At 41.4% G+C, this 17,868-nt stretch overlaps 1 protein-coding gene and 1 non-coding gene across 2 annotated transcripts in view; both read right to left on the bottom strand.

Annotated features, from left to right (window-relative positions):
* The window catches only part of pdgfd (platelet derived growth factor d), a 51,336-nt gene extending 45,928 nt beyond the window's left edge, over positions 1 to 5,408 (bottom strand). Inside the window, exon 1 of the mRNA XM_061073772.1 lies at positions 5,230 to 5,408. Within this exon, the coding sequence (XP_060929755.1) occupies positions 5,230 to 5,347 (118 nt within the window). The 5' untranslated portion in view covers positions 5,348 to 5,408. The remainder of the gene's footprint in view (positions 1 to 5,229) is intronic.
* On the bottom strand, positions 4,034 to 4,106 carry trnat-agu (transfer RNA threonine (anticodon AGU)). Its single transcript has one exon. It is a non-coding gene; the product is annotated as a tRNA-Thr (tRNA).
* Positions 5,409 to 17,868: the final 12,460 nt, after the last annotated feature.

Raw genomic sequence — 17,868 nt, 5'->3', positions numbered from 1 at the left:
AAATGCAGCCACTGAAGGAAGACACAGCTTTTATTGCAGGATCATGTGACAATATTAAAAGCTCCAGAATAGCTATGAAATTGACTTCTGAGCTGGGATTGTTTGGTCAAATACTCCTCTCTACTTTAAAAAACAGGAGGCTGGCTACATACTTCATTTTAAGATGCTGAAGCATGAGAGGAATTTGATTTAGTGACTGGCTTCATATTGTGTGAGCGCACGTTATCAGAGACAAGGCCACCTTGAGTTCTCAGACACAGCCAAGCAACCCATGACATCACACTCACACTGATATCGCCGACGCCTGCCTCCAGAGTATGAGAGCACACACGCTTTTGTAAGGTCAGCCACTCATTTGTTAAACAGCTGTACATGTGTGTGTGTGTGTTTTACTTTGAAACCTGGTTATTTCTGGTTGTTTCTCAGTACCTGTGCAAAGGTTGACTGAATGTACAGTATTTTCCTTGCGCAGGTTTCTTTGTTCTGTGCGTCTGTGACACTGTTCGCCACGTTGCATTTGCTCACAGAGCCAACAGAGTGAAATGGGTTTTGATTAAAAAGAGCTGAAACAGATGGGGGGGATGGGAAGATAAAGAATGAAATGAGAAAGGGAGAGATTGAAAGAGGAGGATCTGGAGAGATGGAGTGATATGTGGCGAGGCCCAGACCGATAAGATGGCACGGAGAGAGGAAGGCAGCAGATAAGAGAAGAACTATTGGAAGAAAGAAGAGGAGGAATGAGAAAGATCTGCCAGAAGCCTTTATGAGACATACTGTGGTTCGGTCACTGCCAGGAATAGAAGTCATATTTTCTCTTTTTGCAGAGTTGCAATTTGAATAAATAACACTTGCATTCCACAAACATTTTCTGTGTGAGGGCCCTGGTAGTCTGTTTGTTTAAAAGGTTAACTATGGCACGGAGTGCGTGTAGACATTCTTTGCAAGCAACATCTCAATTTTTAGCTCAAACTGTGTGTGGTGCCAGTGTGTCTGTGTGTATTTTTACTTGAGAATAAAGTGTGTGCTGTGCAAGTAATATTGTTGCATATCTAAAAATAATGGTGCATTTATATCTCCAGAATATTTGTCACATTTCCTCGGCTACACAGATTTTGTGCACCCCCGTCTCTGGACATCACTCTGTGTATATGTCTATGTGTTTTGGCAACAGTGGTTTTGAGCCGCTGTGCCTGGACGCATCAATGTGCTTTTGCAATTGCCTACATGTGTTATAAACTATAAATTCAAATACGAATACCATTTCATTTTACCATTTCAAATAGAGTTTCTCAGGATTTTCTGTTTTAGATTTTGAAATCATATTATTGCATTATAGCTGGTTGAGTACAATAAGCATTCCTTATAGTAGGCAGGCCGAAAGAGATTTGTTGATAAACAAGTAAAGCCCTGTCAGGTTTAGATATTAAATACCTAATTATAATAATTGGAATTATTTTCTTACAATCTGACAATAATATTTCTCAGAATACCTTTCAAGGATTAAAGCTTCAGTTGTTAATCCTTGAAAAGAGGGCTACACTTAAGAATATGCAAATAATAAATCCCACCTTTCTGTTACTCGCTCGCTAAATCCTGGAAAATTAAATTATACCGTTTTTACAAAACAGTTGTTGTTTCTGCCTGTGTTTGTTAACAACAATTTTGAGATAGTACTAGGGTTTTTTCCCGCCCGTATGTTAGGGTGCTTCAGGTTTTGCATGATGTTAATGTCAGCAGAGGCTGTTACGTGTGGTTCTGTGTGGAACATGTGCGTCCCATCCAACTTCAAGGGTCAGCGTCGAGTTTTCTATGCCAGTTTGTGTGGTCACGATGCAACTAGGCTCATCCAAGCAGGGTAGAAGGAAATATAATAGCAACGACTTTGCATCTGTGGCGTGTCCGCAGCTGTCCCTGTCCACAGAGGAGTGTAACTGAGGTTGCCCTGTTTCACTACTATGTGTTTCTGTCTGCCTGAATATGTATGTGCACATGTCTCTTGCACACGTATGTGTAGTATGTTTTTATCATATCTGGGTCATCTGGTCTCTCAAGCAGAGAGTGATAAGTAGTACAGAGCTGAAAGGCCAAGTAGTGTTTACTTTGCTCAGCGTGTTTACATGTGTACTTTTGTGTTTCCTTTTCTACGAATACACTCCGTCTCCGCTGTGTCAACCCCCACCTCCCCCAACACCCCCACTCACCCACTCACCCACATACGCCTCACCACCTCACCCCAAAGACACACTTCAATGGCAGGCGAAAAAGAACGAGCAAAATGGCAAACAAACACAGGGGAAAAAAAACCTTGGGGGGAATTCCTCAAAGTGAGCGAAGATACTCTGTCAGAACATTAACACACACACACACACACACACACACTGAAATACACAAGCTCTGTTCAAAATGGTGAATGGACGAATGAAAGCCGCAGACTTTATCAGCATGAGGTTCACCCCTGGTTAGAAACCCATTTAATCAGCAGCAGTCAATCAAAGACTGGAACTAAGCTCTCATAAGCGTACTGAAAATACATAAACAAAGGGACACACAAATGCACAAACACACAAACACACACACACACACATACACACACACACACACACAAACACACACACACACACACACACACACACACACACACACACACACACACACACACACACACACACACACACACAAACACCTAAAGATAACTTCTCTGGCACAGCATGTTACTGTAAGACTATGCAGTGGATTAAAGAGCTGTTTCAAAAGCTGTTCACCATCCAACAATCAGTCTCAATAGCAGTTATCACAGTGGATAATAGATCACTGTGCAACTATACCTTATCATAAGATCAAGAGAATATACCTTGATCCAATCAGTTTGATTTGTTATCATCAGAATATAATTATCAGGTGTCTTTGATAACTGTGACAGCTGAGAGCAAGTGACTACCTCACGCCACGCTGAGTGAATATATTGAAAAAATATATCTCATATATCTCACATCTTGGAACTCTTGTGATGGTTTTATTAAACACTGCTGATTGTGAAATTCAACGATTTTTAACAAATCCACCGTCATCATCTGTCAAACCCGCAGCTTCAAGTTACTACTAAGATGAAGCATGTTTTTCAGGCCTGTCTCTTAAGGAAAAAATGTGGAGAACAAAAAAATACCAAAATCATAACAGGGAGTTCCCAAATTATCATTTTGACATAGGGCAAGTGTGGACTGCTCAGATGAATGTGCAACAGTAGGAAGAACTTTTTTTCAGAATTGGCTTCAGATTAATTTAAATGAATGACAAGATATGACATTGCATTGTAAATGTTGAAAATGTTTCCAGACAAATCTACAAAAGAAATCAGTCAAGCTTTAACACCCTGTTGACACCAATGCAGATATTTAGCAAAAAAAACATTTTCTCAGTTTTTTTCCAACTGCTAACTGCTAACTGTATTCAAAGTCACTAAAAGGAGATTTTTACAATTGCAAAAGAAACAACAACAATGGCGGCTGCATACCGGTTTGCTTTGTTTGGTCAGCACTGCTAGATCTAAATACAAGTTTGCTGCTAAATTCAGCATCACTGCACCTACTTAATGGTATTCACAGGCGTCTGCCTCGCCCAATAATACTTAAACCACAGTGCTCATTTATGGTATTTGACATATTGTTGACGCAGTCGTTCTTGTGGTTTTTTTCTGGAAAGAGATGTTTGGTAAAAAGACGTTTTCTTGTGGATGGATTTTTTTGAAAAATGGAGGAGGGAGTATTCAATATTATATCTAATATCACAATAGTTGTATCTGTCATTGTATCGGTCATTCATATTCACGTACGATTGGACAAGTCCCAGCAGTGCTTTGTTCTGATGGCTGCAGTTCACCAAATCAAAGTAATGGACGGAATGAACACAACCACTTTTCAAACATTTCTATCATATTTAAAAGATTATTTTCGCCTTGGCACATATTATTCACATTATATTTGTTACCACTTTGAATCAGTGCCTTTTTACTTTTTTTCAGGGGAAAAAAAAAATTAGGCACCACTGGGAATTGAACCCAGGATCTCCTGTTTACTAGACAGGCGCTTTACCAACTAAGCCATAGCGCCGGATGGTTAAGAGAGGAACATAGGACAATATATTTCTAAAACACACGTCATTCTCCAGGTTTGTTATGGACGCTGTACTCAGTACATGCATGGCAGCTTTGTTCCAGGTGATTTCTAACGTGATTCGTCAAGATGAAAACCGATTCAGTGATAAAATAAAGGTATTCGAGCAGGCGACAAAAGGCCAATGAAACGTCCGCGTCCGTTCTCAGCCTCCGTGTTATCGTGTGTGAAGTGAAACAGACCCCGGGGGCAGTCTTCCAGTTTAGAACCTACTACAGTGGTATTTTCATATTTCCCTGCCAAAAGCAACCCTGCAGCTGTGTGTGTGTGTGTGTGTGTGTGTGTGTGTGTGTGTGTGTGTGTGTGTGTGTGTGTGTGTGTGTGTGTGTGTGCGTGCGTGCGTGCGTGTGTGTGTGTGTGTGTGTGTGTGTGTGTTCGGGCGCGTGCATGTGAGTATAATCAAAGGTACATTAGCACTGCGGCTGCAGCCTCAGGGCCAAGTGAACAGTAAGCACGCCGCACCTGCAGGAAGTCAGATAGGCGACCTGACGGCTGCAGCTTGCACCGGTGAGCCCCCCCCCCCCCACTCTTATTGAACCGACTACAACTGAGACATGAACGTTCCCTTTTCATTTCTCATCATCTGGAAGAAAAAAAAAGTGCACCAGCCCCTCATTCAACACAGCTTCCTCTGGGCCCACCTCACATCACTTGACACGTCTCCTTTGCTCTGTTTCTGCACTTTTACCAGTGTGACAACAGGTCAACACGACCACCAGGCATGCAACACTCACAGACAATGGGTTTCTATTTGAGGCAACACCAGCAGCTACCACAACACCAGGAGTTATGCAAGAAACGTATCAGGTTCACATATAACACAGATGCAGAATTGATCCTGTAAAATCAGTTTTAGAGCAAAGAGAAAATAAAAGGATGACAAAAACGTATCCAATGACGTATGTATCGGGAAAACAAAACTTAAGCAACTTACAGTTATCACACGACTTTAGGTAAAAGATAATCACAATCACACTCCCACAATATAGTCAGTGACATAACTAATCTAAGTTTTACAGACATTGTGCACATTAATGAAAATGTGATGAAGACCACTCACCGTCTCTCCTCACGTTGCCTCTGATCACTTTGACCGTGGAGACCTGAGTCCTGGCGACCCCGGTCAAAGCCCCTAACAGTAAAACCATCCACATCTGGAGCAGCAGCGGCGCGCACATGGCGACAACAAACTCCCAAACCCTCAGAGAAGCCTTCACCTCCCAGTGACTCAAAAATAAAAGTTATTACACCACGGGTCAAAGAAAAACAAAAAAAGTTTGTGTCAGAGCGAACTTTCCATTCAGTGACTTGAAGCTTCCTCACTCCTCCCCCCCACACTGCCCCGATGCAGAGCCACTTGTTGACTGCTGCTGCGCACCGTGCTGTTCCTCCCTCTCCCAGTGAAGCCTCCGGAACAGCTCCGTCCAAAAGGTGGAGGAGGATGATATAGCAGCGTTCACGGTCACGGCTCAGACTGAAGGCGCCCGACTTCTTATCGCTGTAACCAAAAAAAAATCCTGTTCAGTCACCGAGAGATGTCCCGCATTGTTTTGCTAATGTCTGTCTGCGCGTCTGCGTGTCAAGCCGAGCGTGCCAAGGCAGTGCGCGTTTGTGTGCGTGCGTGTGTGTGTTTATGTGTGTGTACGACCATGCAAGATGGAGAGGTAGAAGGCCAGAGAGGAGAGATCGATCTATAGACTAAACACTATCTCGCTATATATCTATCTATATGTCTGTCTGTCTGTCTACGAATCAGATGAACAGTACTTAAACAACAACAAAAGGATAACCTTATTAATGGAATTAAGGAAATTAAATATACAGTATGAGTATTGTGGGAAAGTAAAATTCAATAACATAGGAAATAAAAAAATGGAGATGATGTCACAATAGTTTTTACTATAGTTTTTAAGAGATGACTTATTTCTGACATTACGGTTTCTTTTCACCCAGTACTGGAAGGTCATGTCTCCATTTGTGTCAAACTTTTGAACTTTTTTATCAATATTTTTCATTTTTTGTCAAAAAGTGTAATTCTGTCTCCACAGCTTCCTTGTATCATTGAGGGGAACAGCCTGTCCTCTTGTGGGTCAACCCGCCTTGCTTGTGTCTGCCTCTCTCTATGACTGTGGTCTTTCTCAGGTTGGTATACAACATTATACTATCGGATTGTGTTGTTGCTGTGTGTGAGTGCAAGTGTATTTTTAAATGTTTCTATCTATCTAACTATATGTAGGAGAGGAAACACAGGAGAGAGAGGAAGTCTCTGCTGCTCCGAGACTTCAGGAAACAGCTGACATGAGTTCACTTGGACTCTGATGACGAACCATTTCATACCATGAGTAGAAGGACACTCAATGGAGCGCATACCTCCGCCAAGGTCCAACAGTCGCCTTATGAAATTCACCACATCCAGATTGGGATCTGTACCAAATTGCTCACACTCCTCTAAATGTGTCGGATTCTTTACATCAAGATCCATGATTTTATTTTCTGAGAAAACCTGCAATGTTATAGAAAAGTGAAAGAAATTGCTCAATCCACCCTCTGATCCAGATGTGCACCAAAAATTATTGAGTATTTCTCATCTCCGATCCATATCCCACCTCTCCACCAAGATTCAGGGAAATCAGATTTGTAGTTTTTGTGTCATCCTTCTAAAGAATAAACAAACGCTGATGATCCATAACCTCCTTAGAGTTAATGACTTTTTGTGTGGTTTCATTTGTGTGGTTTTTTTTGTCCTGTTGTCTTCCACAGACATCTTCCTCCCTCCCTCTGTTACATTATCTTCCACAGATCACTCTTCACTTTTAAAGAAGCTGTCAGAGCACATCCAACACAACACACATATTACATGATTGCACTTGTTGAGAAACTATGTAAATTCACGCTGAGGTTTGCCAGACTTCATTCAATAGGCTGCTCTGTGTAAGCCAAAGTCAGACTATTACCAACATGAATTATGTTTGAAGTTGTTGCACTTACTAAATTCCACAGTGATTTATCCGCCATCTCAAAATGTCATGACAGGGTGTTACACGCTGTATTTGCAGCGAACGCCTCGTGCTTCTGTTTCTGATCCTGACCACACAAAGTCCCCTTGAGGCTCATTCATATCCTCACAGGTTCATTCAGGACAGAAACTCCAGATTTTTGGCTCATTTTCGGATTCACTCACTCTCCGTCAGCAGCTTGTCCTTCCCTTCCCTTCCTCGGCACCCTGCAACCACGCACGCCGCCACTTCTCGTTCGCAGAATTATTTCGACTTTATGGGACGAACTCGCCAACTTGAGGTTTCTGCTGACTGAGCGCAAAGCCGTCTCATCAGCCCGCAATTGGCTAATGAGCAATGCAGCACCTTTAAAACATAGAATCACTTAGGGAATGATATAGGTTATTAATAGGGAGTGGAGATAAATTAAAATTATAAGCTATTAGACTTCCCCCCTCTGAGTTTCAAAGGCATATGTGCCCGGGGGAATGATTTCGTAAGAACACTTAGAGGTTGCTGGCAGGCACCATGTATCCTACACCATGCATGCTTATGCACACACACACACACACACACACACATGCTCACTGACACACACACTCACACACAGATACCTTTGAATCTCCTTTTACTGAAACTGTAGCTTGCCAAGTCTTTGATAACATTGAAATGTGGAAATATCTGCACCTCAACCCGGACAATAATTTCACACATGAAGAGACTGAATCTTGTTACTGGTAAAAACATCCATTGTTCTGTAGATACAACTTCACAACTCATTATACAGAGTTAGAGCATCATTGCAGTCCGTATTGCAATGCTTTGCCAGTATCAGACATACTATAATCTTTCTCTTTCTAAATCTTCCACCACTTCCCTCTGAGTGTGTGTTTGTGTGTGTGTGTGTGTGTGTGTGTCTGAATAATCTGGTATTTGTCTTTTCTGCCCTGAAGCGTCATCTCAGTGCATGGATGTACTCTCGAGCAAACTTAATATCTAATACGTGTGTGGATAGCGGGGCAGAAGGCTTGCCTTGAGGTGGACACTCTAACTACCAAATATAAAAGACCTGGTGAACATGGCCACTGTATAGGATTTAGTGGCCTCTAGAGGTGAAGTTGCATATAGCGACTGGCTGAGTAGCCATCCCCCGCTGCTTCCTTTCCAAGCGTTTTGGGGACCACACGGTGGCCTTCAGGTTATGTAAAAACACAGAAGGTCCTTTCCAGATTAAGTGTGTTCGGTTTGTTCGCTCTGGGCTACTGTAGAAACATGGTGGTGCATTATAAGGTGGGGTCTGTGGAAGAGGACGTGCACCACCTGTATGTGAGCTGCTCATTCTAAGGTATTGAAAACAGTGAATCTTGGTTCCAGGGGATTAAACACTAATGAAAACATCATTATGATTATTACATTGAATCTAAAGAGAACCCCCTAAGTCCTATGAAATAGTCCTTTCATTCCCATCAGTGATAGACGTTTTGTAATTACTGCCATGCCCTTGAGCAAAGCAGTTCCATATCTGGCACAAAAACACTGTCAAATCAAAGTATGCTTAAGTATTCCAAACCAGCGTCATCAAACTCAAGCCTTGATTTGGCATGAAATATTGATGTCTAGTTATATTAATACTTTAACATGTGTTAACATGTAGGCTCACCAGCTTACATGTGATTCACGTGTATATATTATCAGTAGCAGTTCGTGCCAAGATGCCGAACCTCGATGAGTCTGACTAGGACTCAGACTCAGGTAATAGGGACTCGAATCTGGTTCCTCATGGGTAACTTCATATAAAGTGATCATTATTACCTCATAAGCCCGTGATGTGGTTATAAAATGCAATGTCACTCAGACAGATAATCTGATTTATGTACCTGGCTGTTGCTCCAGTCATCCAGAAAATGTGCACAGTTTTCATTGTGGATTGACCAGACTGACATCGCCGCCCACAGGCAGATCAATACATTCAACATAATCTAGTGCTAGCATGGCCCCAAGACAGGAGCTGGACCGGAGATGCTAAGATGTGATGGACCGGAACGATAAAGAGGTGATTGAGTTTCACACCCACAGTCATTCACCAGTTGCCAGTTGTGTTGAAACTTGGGGGTTATTCTACAATATTAAATAATATGCTTATTTTTTCCTCTATTAATTAACTTCCTTAAATAAACAATTTCTCATCTTGGCCTTTCACCACTCCAGAGAGTTCTGTGATGACTCTGCAGTTGCTGGATGTATCGATGGGGAGGATGTGTTAGAGAACCAGAGGGTAGTGCACAGTTTAGTAGATTGATGTGACTTTATGGACTGCAGCTCAACACCAGCACCAGTGGACTTCTGAATATTAAGGAGTCCTGCTACTGTGCTTTTCATTCGGGGGGGATGTTCCAGGGGTACAAACACAGGGGTTTCCCTTTGGCTCTCCTGATGGCCTTCCTTTTGAAACATGGGGCCGATCTGAGGAACCGTGCTGCAGCTGTTTTATGAGCATTTGGTGACCAGGGTCCTTTTCTACACAGGACTGGTTCTTCTCACCGAGGTTAAGTGGTTCAGTTATGGAGAAGAGGAGGTTGTCACAAGTCTTGTCCTTTATTTTCAATGTCTCCTACACTCTATACAGTGTTCTGCTGAGCCAAAGGGTTCAGTAACAAACTCCAGAAGTGCTCGAGTTGACACCATTGGGGGGGGGGGTGGGGGGCAGGCATTCTTCCTGCTGCCATCAAGTACAGGTACATCAGTGCTCTATTAAATTGCACTTTTGTCTCAGTTTGCACATTGTTGGTGGTTTCTTGGTTAAATTCTGATTCTGAACATTACCGTTTTGGTCCTACTGTTGAAAACTGTAATTCCACCTCACACATAACTTTGTTCACATTTGTCAATTCCTCAATTCACTCACTTGTGTATTTATTTGTGGTATTACAAATTTAATTTGAGATTTTACAAATCGATTTACTTCTCTCTTTCCGGGAATGTTAAACAGTTGTAACAAAGCAATTTCCCTGCAGGGATCGCAAACATTTTTCTGATTCTGATTATATTCAGGGTTTAATCTACATTTCTAATTCCTGATCCACCTTCGCAGAGCGAAGCACTGAATTATCTCATTATTAAAGGCACTTGTGGGCAGAGCTTAAAAGCCAATGAGGCTGCAGGGTGTTCTTGCTCTGCTCGTTTGCAAACAGTAACGCTTCCATGTTTTGTGGTGATTGTTGTGGAGGAGACATTAACACGCTTGAAAGATATCACAATTATATGAATGCCTCTATTGTAATGGTTAAAGGTCTGTGTTAGCAAAATAACAACAACATATTTTCTCAGTTACCCCCTGTGCTATCCAGGGAGATGCTTTTGGTTATTATCTGCCCAGCTTTTGAGACCGTCTTTGAAATGTTTGACACAAGAAAGAAAGTGATGCTTTTTATGGTGAGTGGAATTTATTTTGGAATATATTAAGAAGATTATATCAGAAAGAGAATCAATAGTGGATACCAGTTTTCGCACAATTCGTGTGCTTGTCTCTTTTGTATTTTTGGGTGAACTGACCCTTTAATGTTTTTTTCCATCACAAAGGAATGCATGAGGATACTGATTGGATGTACTGTGTCCCTGATTACCCATTGAGTTTACTTTCCATTCTAAAAGTTAAGCTAATATATGTATCATTGCTGTAATGTGTTATCAAAGACTTTGGATAAAACAAGGCTCATTGCAGAGACATAGGTGCTACCCACTCCTCTCTCTCTCATACACACACACCCACTCGCACACTTGTTGTTTAATAGATTTTCTGGTTTGGATCCAACCGGGCTGATTTCCCAGAAATAGTGTGGTGCTATCCATAACTTTGTGTGTGTATGTGTGTGTGTGCATTTGTATTTGTTTGTGAGTAACTGATAAAAGCCATACTTAATATATCTATAACAGATTTCTTCGGCTGGTTGGGCAAAACGAGAGATGGCGAGAAAAAGAAGAAAGAAAGAAAAGTGAAAAAGGGAGAACGAGGAGGAGAAAGACAAAGCGTTAGAGTCATCTTGGGGAATGAAATACAAATTCTGGATGTAACATGAGGGAAAACAGAAATCGGGAAGAAAGAGGGATTTAGGACTTGATTTAGAGAAACAGATGGTGAAGTCAATCAGTCAGCCGTCATTTGATACATTTTATTCCACATGGAATCTCTGGGTCTGACCCTCTATTATACTCATGAACATTGGGATGTTATAGACCCAGGAAAGAGTGAGTGCATGTTGTCTGCTATTGCTTGTCCTTGCACAGCATAAGTAGTTGGATGCTTGCATACATTTTGCAACTTTGGTTTTATTTCTGGTGAAAAATGAGTCACACGTTCAGCATAGGTTATGAAAATTACCTCTGTACTGTATGTGATTAAAACGTATGACTGTTTTTTAATTAGAAAAGAACACTTTATCTTGCTTTTAAAATGTAGAAACAGCTTGGTTGGAAATACCAATGTCTCTGCAGATGTTTGGCAGCAGGTTTAATAGCCTCAAGTCAAAGGTGAACATGGGAAAGAGCTTGTGTGGTTTAAGGTTAAAGAGAAAATGCTGCAATGTGTATTTCCATGTCCTCTCCTGCCTCTCTCTGGAGCTGCAGAGAGAACAGGCTGTCTGACTCTTGACAACCTCCCCTGATTGGTTGTCTTCCCTTTGAGTGACATGCAACCAGGCCTATCATCGGTCTCATTCAGGCGCATGTGACGATCTCTCAGATAAACACAGTTGAAAGTCACATTATGTTTATATACCGCTATATACGACCAGCCACATATTTACAGTCGCTTACAATAGGATGTTTCTGAATGGTTAGTTACACTGTCCTCAAGTTTGAACAGGACAGTTTGTCAATGTAGGTGTAACGTCCCAAGTTACAGTACAGAGTTTCAGTCGACAGTAACGAGTAACGTTTCCGTTATTCCGTACTGAGCACAGCGACGCGGCAGACGAAGAAATAAAGCGTAACCACTGGTCTCGAACAGTAACGTTCTCAAGGCCGGCGCATGCTTCTGCGTTTTCAGAGACATGCAAGGACACGCAAGCGCAAGAGCCCCTTGCGTGCTTGTGTACCTCTTCTTGCGTGGGTCGCCCAATTTTTGTAACTACACGGCAAAGCTCCGCAAGCCTCACGCAGCAAGCAAGGCTGTGATTGGTCTGCTAACTACATCCTTTCCGGAGTCACATTTCCGGTTTCATGCCCCATAATACCGACAGAAACCATGGAAGATTTAGAAGAACAAATATGGACCAAATAGAAAAGCGTTTGGTAGAAGAGGTTCGAAAGTATGACCACTTGTATAACCCGTCACTGACGGAATACAAGGACGCGCAGATGGCCTGCAATTCCTGGAAGGAGATCTTGGCTAACGTCGGTTTAAGGTCGACGAGTGTACGAGGCTGTGGAGGAAGATAAGGGACAAATTTGCCGCCAGAAAAAGGCTATGAAAAGCAGCAGTGGCGATGTAAATAAACAGTCGACGACAACTGCCACACACAAAGAAGGCGTCTCCAAGGTTGTCTTAGACAAAAAAACGTTACTCCGCCTATTGTTCTGGCGCCGAATTGCTTTGCAACACGCGCAACCCTTAGAGAACCATAAACTACACAAGTCCATCGACACAACTGGGTGAAAAGCCGCTGACGCAGTTGCAGAAGCATGCGCCGGCCTTTAGGAGGAATGTGCACGGACATATTGTGATGTGTCCGTGATTTTATCGTTTTCTTTATACCTATTTATGTATTTTATGTATCTGAACTGTGTTTGTAACACATTATGCAGGCAGATGGTCAGTTGTTGTTTTCATCGTTATATTCTGCTGTGAATACTCGTTACTGTTGCAGAACCGAAGTGACAAATATACAAGTTGACCATAGCAGCAGCTCTTCTCTTTGATGGAAGAAAGAGTTTTAACAGCCACTTTCAAGCCTACGGGGGGGTGAATCACTCTTTGAGAGTATATTCACACACTGTGGTGTGAAGTATATCTTTAAAGTCTTCAAGCTGTTTCAGCTCCCATTTGAGCCATTGAGTTGAACTGTCCTAAAACTGGCCATTTTTTCCACTAAATTGTCTCAATGCTTTTTTGATTTTCACTGAACTCTTGTCTTTGTATAACAACAAGTTACAGTGAATGTATGTTTGGGGGTTAAAATAAAATAAAAAGTCACGCCTTCTAATATTTCCTGTATGTCTTCAATGTGTCGGTTCAGGACAGAGTGACGGATTCCTCCAGGTTCCCACAGTAGTCTGCTGTTCTTGGTTACCCTCTGGGAATCTCTTAATGAGCTCAAAATGTGTGTATGCCCACCCATGAGCATGTGTGTGTGTCTGTCACAGGATGAACATCGAGGCATGCAGTTTATGTGAAGGATGTGCTTTCATTGTATGGAGGATGGAGAGTTGAGTGTGTGTCAGTGGAGCATGTAGGTATGTATGTGGAGGTGTGTGGCAGAATGTGTGTGTGTGTGTGTGTGTGTGTGTGTGTGTGTGTGTGTGTGTGTGTGTGTGTGTCTGTGTGTGTGTTTGTGTTTGTGTGTGTGTTCTGACATGCTCCAATCGGCCGTGTTGAGTAATTACAGCTAGTCTAAGTCAAGGCTGAGTTATGGCATCCTGTACTCAAAGCAGTGGCCTTTCGATCATCATGTGTGATGTATATTCACGGCTATAGTCACACATTACAAACACACACATAGAAATCAACTTTCATTTTATCCAAACTTGTTTGATGTGATGGTGTCTGCCACTAAATTAAAACCTGAAAATTAACCTTTGTAATCAAAATCTCCAATTTATTTAAACAAATGAAAATACCATTGGGATTGAAGAACATCTCATGAGCAGACTTTAAAGAGTAAAAGTGCAAGTTCACCAAAAACTCATTAATCTTCAGCAAAACGGAGATTGTAGTTCTATGAGTTATATGGACTCTCTTGGGGACACAATTTTAAAGTGGAAAAAAGCATTATGATCTGGATAAACTATTTTTCCACTCTCCATCCATGTTTAGTTAAGTACTGTATTTAGTCAAAACATGGCCAGATATTGAGATTGTAAGTACACACAGAGAATGTGTGGTTGAATTCATGCCCTCAAATGAAAGCACATAAAAACCCCTTTCGTTTTGGAGTAAATGCAGATTCAAGGGCAGATTCAGGATTTATTTCTTTCACTTCTATGAAATGAACCATTTAGACCACGTTTGTTTTTCCTTTATATTTTCACAATAAGAAAATCAGACAATGATGTGAAGAATTGATTTACCTTGGCAGAGAAATAGGTTAATGTTTATCTACAAAGACTCAGTAGTTATTTATGAGTTAGACAATACACACAAACACAACAATCACAGGCTCTGCAACATAAAAGCAGACAACAGCAATGCACATGAAACATAACGAGCCTTGTAGACATTAATGAGCATGTGTACTAAAAATATCCACTCAACATATAAGGATAGACACACACACACCGGCATTGACAGGAAAACATACACAGATGTTGTGTTTGAATTAAATACATGCTACATCAGAGCAGATCATGCTGTGCTCTCTCTCTCTCACACTCTCTCTCTCTCTCACTCTCTCTCTCTCTCTCTCTCTCTCTCTCTCTCTCTCTCTCTCTCTCTCTCACACACACACACATACAATATACATGAACAAACAAAATACGAAGCATACAGAACACGGCAGCGCTCCCTAACAGAGCTGATAAGACTTAATTGCCTTAGCTCCTTATTATCAAGCACAAAGCAGAGTCATAAAATGTGAAATTTAATCCTTTACAGCCATTACAAGAATATAAAACCCTTTATTTAGTGTCTGAACATTAAATAGTAGAATAAAGCACAGTCACAGTAGGATCACACACACTCACACACACACACACACACACACACACACAAACACACACACACACACACGCACACGCGCACGTGCGCACGCACACACACACACACACACACACACACACACACACACACACACCAGGATCTAAATAGGAATTGTTGATATATTGAAAAGCTGTTTTTCTACTCATTTTGTTTAGCCTAAATGCTGTCTAGGGATTCTGTTTGTTTTATAAACCTAAACCTAACCTCAATGATTTTCCTGCATAAACCAAAGTGGTGTTATCATACTACAGCATCCAAGCTATTTCTGGGTAAAAACTAACAAAGCATCTAAACATCAGAATTCTTTTGGTCCACTCACTGACAACAAGCAGGCAATAATAATAATAGTGTCAATATATTAAGCTTAAACCAAGAACATTCTACTTCGATTCACATTCATACTCAAAGGCCATGATATTACATAATTAACGGATGTCAATCAATGCGTGAGTCTGGGGTTTCTGTTTACAGATGTCAGCCGAATGTCATTTCAAATCGTAGTCTGTATATAGACGAAGCGTCTCCACTTCCTCCTTCTATCCACAAATGAAGCTAGAATATTCGTCATCGGAGTTTGTGCAGTAGCAATCGGGGGATGGAGCCACAGTAACGACAAGGTCATGTCAATATGCTTGTCAAATCATGAGTCAGTCTCAACTGTCAATCACGATCATGGATGCTGAATGCACAAACTCTTAGTCACTTTGGATAAAAGCGACAGCTTTGTAATGTCATGATGCTTAAACCTGCAATGGAAAAAAAATTAATGTGTACTCTGATGTGTTGGGTTAGTACATCTACATCCATTAACATGGAGAAGGCAGGTGGCTATCGCTTTTGAGAAGCTGTCATGTCGTCCATCTTTATACACAGTCTGTGATTTAAACCAAATTGATTAAGCAGCACCGGCTCACAGGCAGGCCAGTGCTGCCGATAAGCCTCAAACATTGTTATTTTCAGAACTGCCTCGTACCGCTAGATACTGATGCAACATATCATTAGAAAGCTGAGATTCTTCCGATTCGACTGATATAAACTATTTCAAGATCCGATCACCACAGCCGGTACAATTAACGTCTCAGTCAAGACACTAACACAAAAAAAACAATCACAAAGTCTACGTCACTCACCTAAGAAGCATCATATTAATTCACAGATCGATAACATTCCAACGAAAACAGTCTTGGTACATTGCCAAAGGTCCAGACGATCAAATCCAGTAACATAATCAGTCCAAAACACATTACATCAAAGAATAGCCACAGTCAGCTGTTGCGTAATCTCAGCGCAGCCAGCATCGAGATGTAAAAAACATGAAAGATGTTTATTTGTATAAATTTTAAACCGTATGACCGGTTTTGCCTCCTTTATATAAAAGTATGATTTTGAGTGTAAAAGTAGCCTTTTTAGCCTAGTTGGTTACCATAGTTCCAAATGGCTTTTGTGGAAAACGCCTAGACATGCCCTTAGGAAAAAATCTGTGAAATATTCATTTTCTGTGGTATTGTTATCAAATTTGAACCTGGGCTACTCAAGGCTTCATGCTAGGGTCCCAGTGTGTTTTCCAGCTCATAAGTCCCAGCTAGAGTCATCTGCAGGCATCTGTTTAACAAAAAAATTCAGGCGGAAATAAAAACCTTCTACTTCACTGTGTTCCAACTGCTATTACTCAATGTCAGTAGCACTAAGACTGATTCTGACTGTTGGGGGGGAAAGATCAGAATGTTACCTTTCACAGAGACCAATATCATGGATGTACTCCATATGGTTCAAGAACAGCTTTCAATTTACTTTCGGTACTCCTCAGACAGGCATTTTAGGCAAATCTCAGCCGCTGCTTAAGAGGCTACGTTAAGAACCCGATGATATTTGGCCATATTGTTGTTTATTTATATGGACAGCGGCATACAGCACGGCCATCATTACTTATAATCCGTTGGCATCAGGTTGTTGTTGAGAAGGTGGTCGAGTTGGCGTTAACAGCACGAGGGGCAGGCAGCGCTCACAGGTGCTGGTGTAATTGGGTTTATAAACAGCATGCTGACTAATGAATGGTCTCACTGCGGCAAAGAGACAGGGTTGGTTGTTTTACACATGAACCAGGAGGTTAAAGACTTTTTTTAATTATAAACACGAGGGAGCCAAAAAATAAATAAAATGAAATGATTCAAGGCAGCAAGCGGCATTTTGAGGACGAAATGAATAATTTAGGAGTAAATTCAGAGTTGGAGGCCGACTGCAACAGCTGGACGCTTCAGTGAAAATCAGACAAGGATTCGGTTTGTAGATATATCTGCCTGTAGTGTTTGGAAAGGGCTTCTGCAACATTTAAGGCATAACAATATCTGAAATTATTGCTATTACAGCAAAGATGGTGGAAAACATACAAAATAGGTTTTGAAAGCAACAAGGTGAGTTATAATATTTGGCAAAACCAAACACTAAATCAGCCTTTTATTTCCACATCCAGTTTAATTTCATATATTCCCGGAATAGTGCGTGGCCATTGGCACTGATTCATGGGGCACCAAAGGCTGTGGCACTGGTAACGTTCTTTTAGCACATTGAACACCGAGAGCTGCGGCCAAAAATGATGAGAATTCAATGCGACCTCACAAAAGAACTGCTTCCACTGGTTTCAGCTACAGCGAAGACAATGTGGCCTCTCTGTCTCCTTTTGGCAAATGATGTGATGTTCAGTTTTGTGTTTTAAGGCGCTTGAGGTTAAATTGATGCTACATTAGAGAGTTATATCAAAGATAACTGGCCAGTTTACATCGTCAGGCAGTAT

Source organism: Limanda limanda, chromosome 6 (genome assembly GCF_963576545.1).
Source record: "Limanda limanda chromosome 6, fLimLim1.1, whole genome shotgun sequence".
Classification (NCBI taxonomy): domain Eukaryota; kingdom Metazoa; phylum Chordata; class Actinopteri; order Pleuronectiformes; family Pleuronectidae; genus Limanda; species Limanda limanda.
Note: the sequence above shows the minus strand (reverse complement) of the source record. Positions and strands in the feature narration are given on the sequence as shown.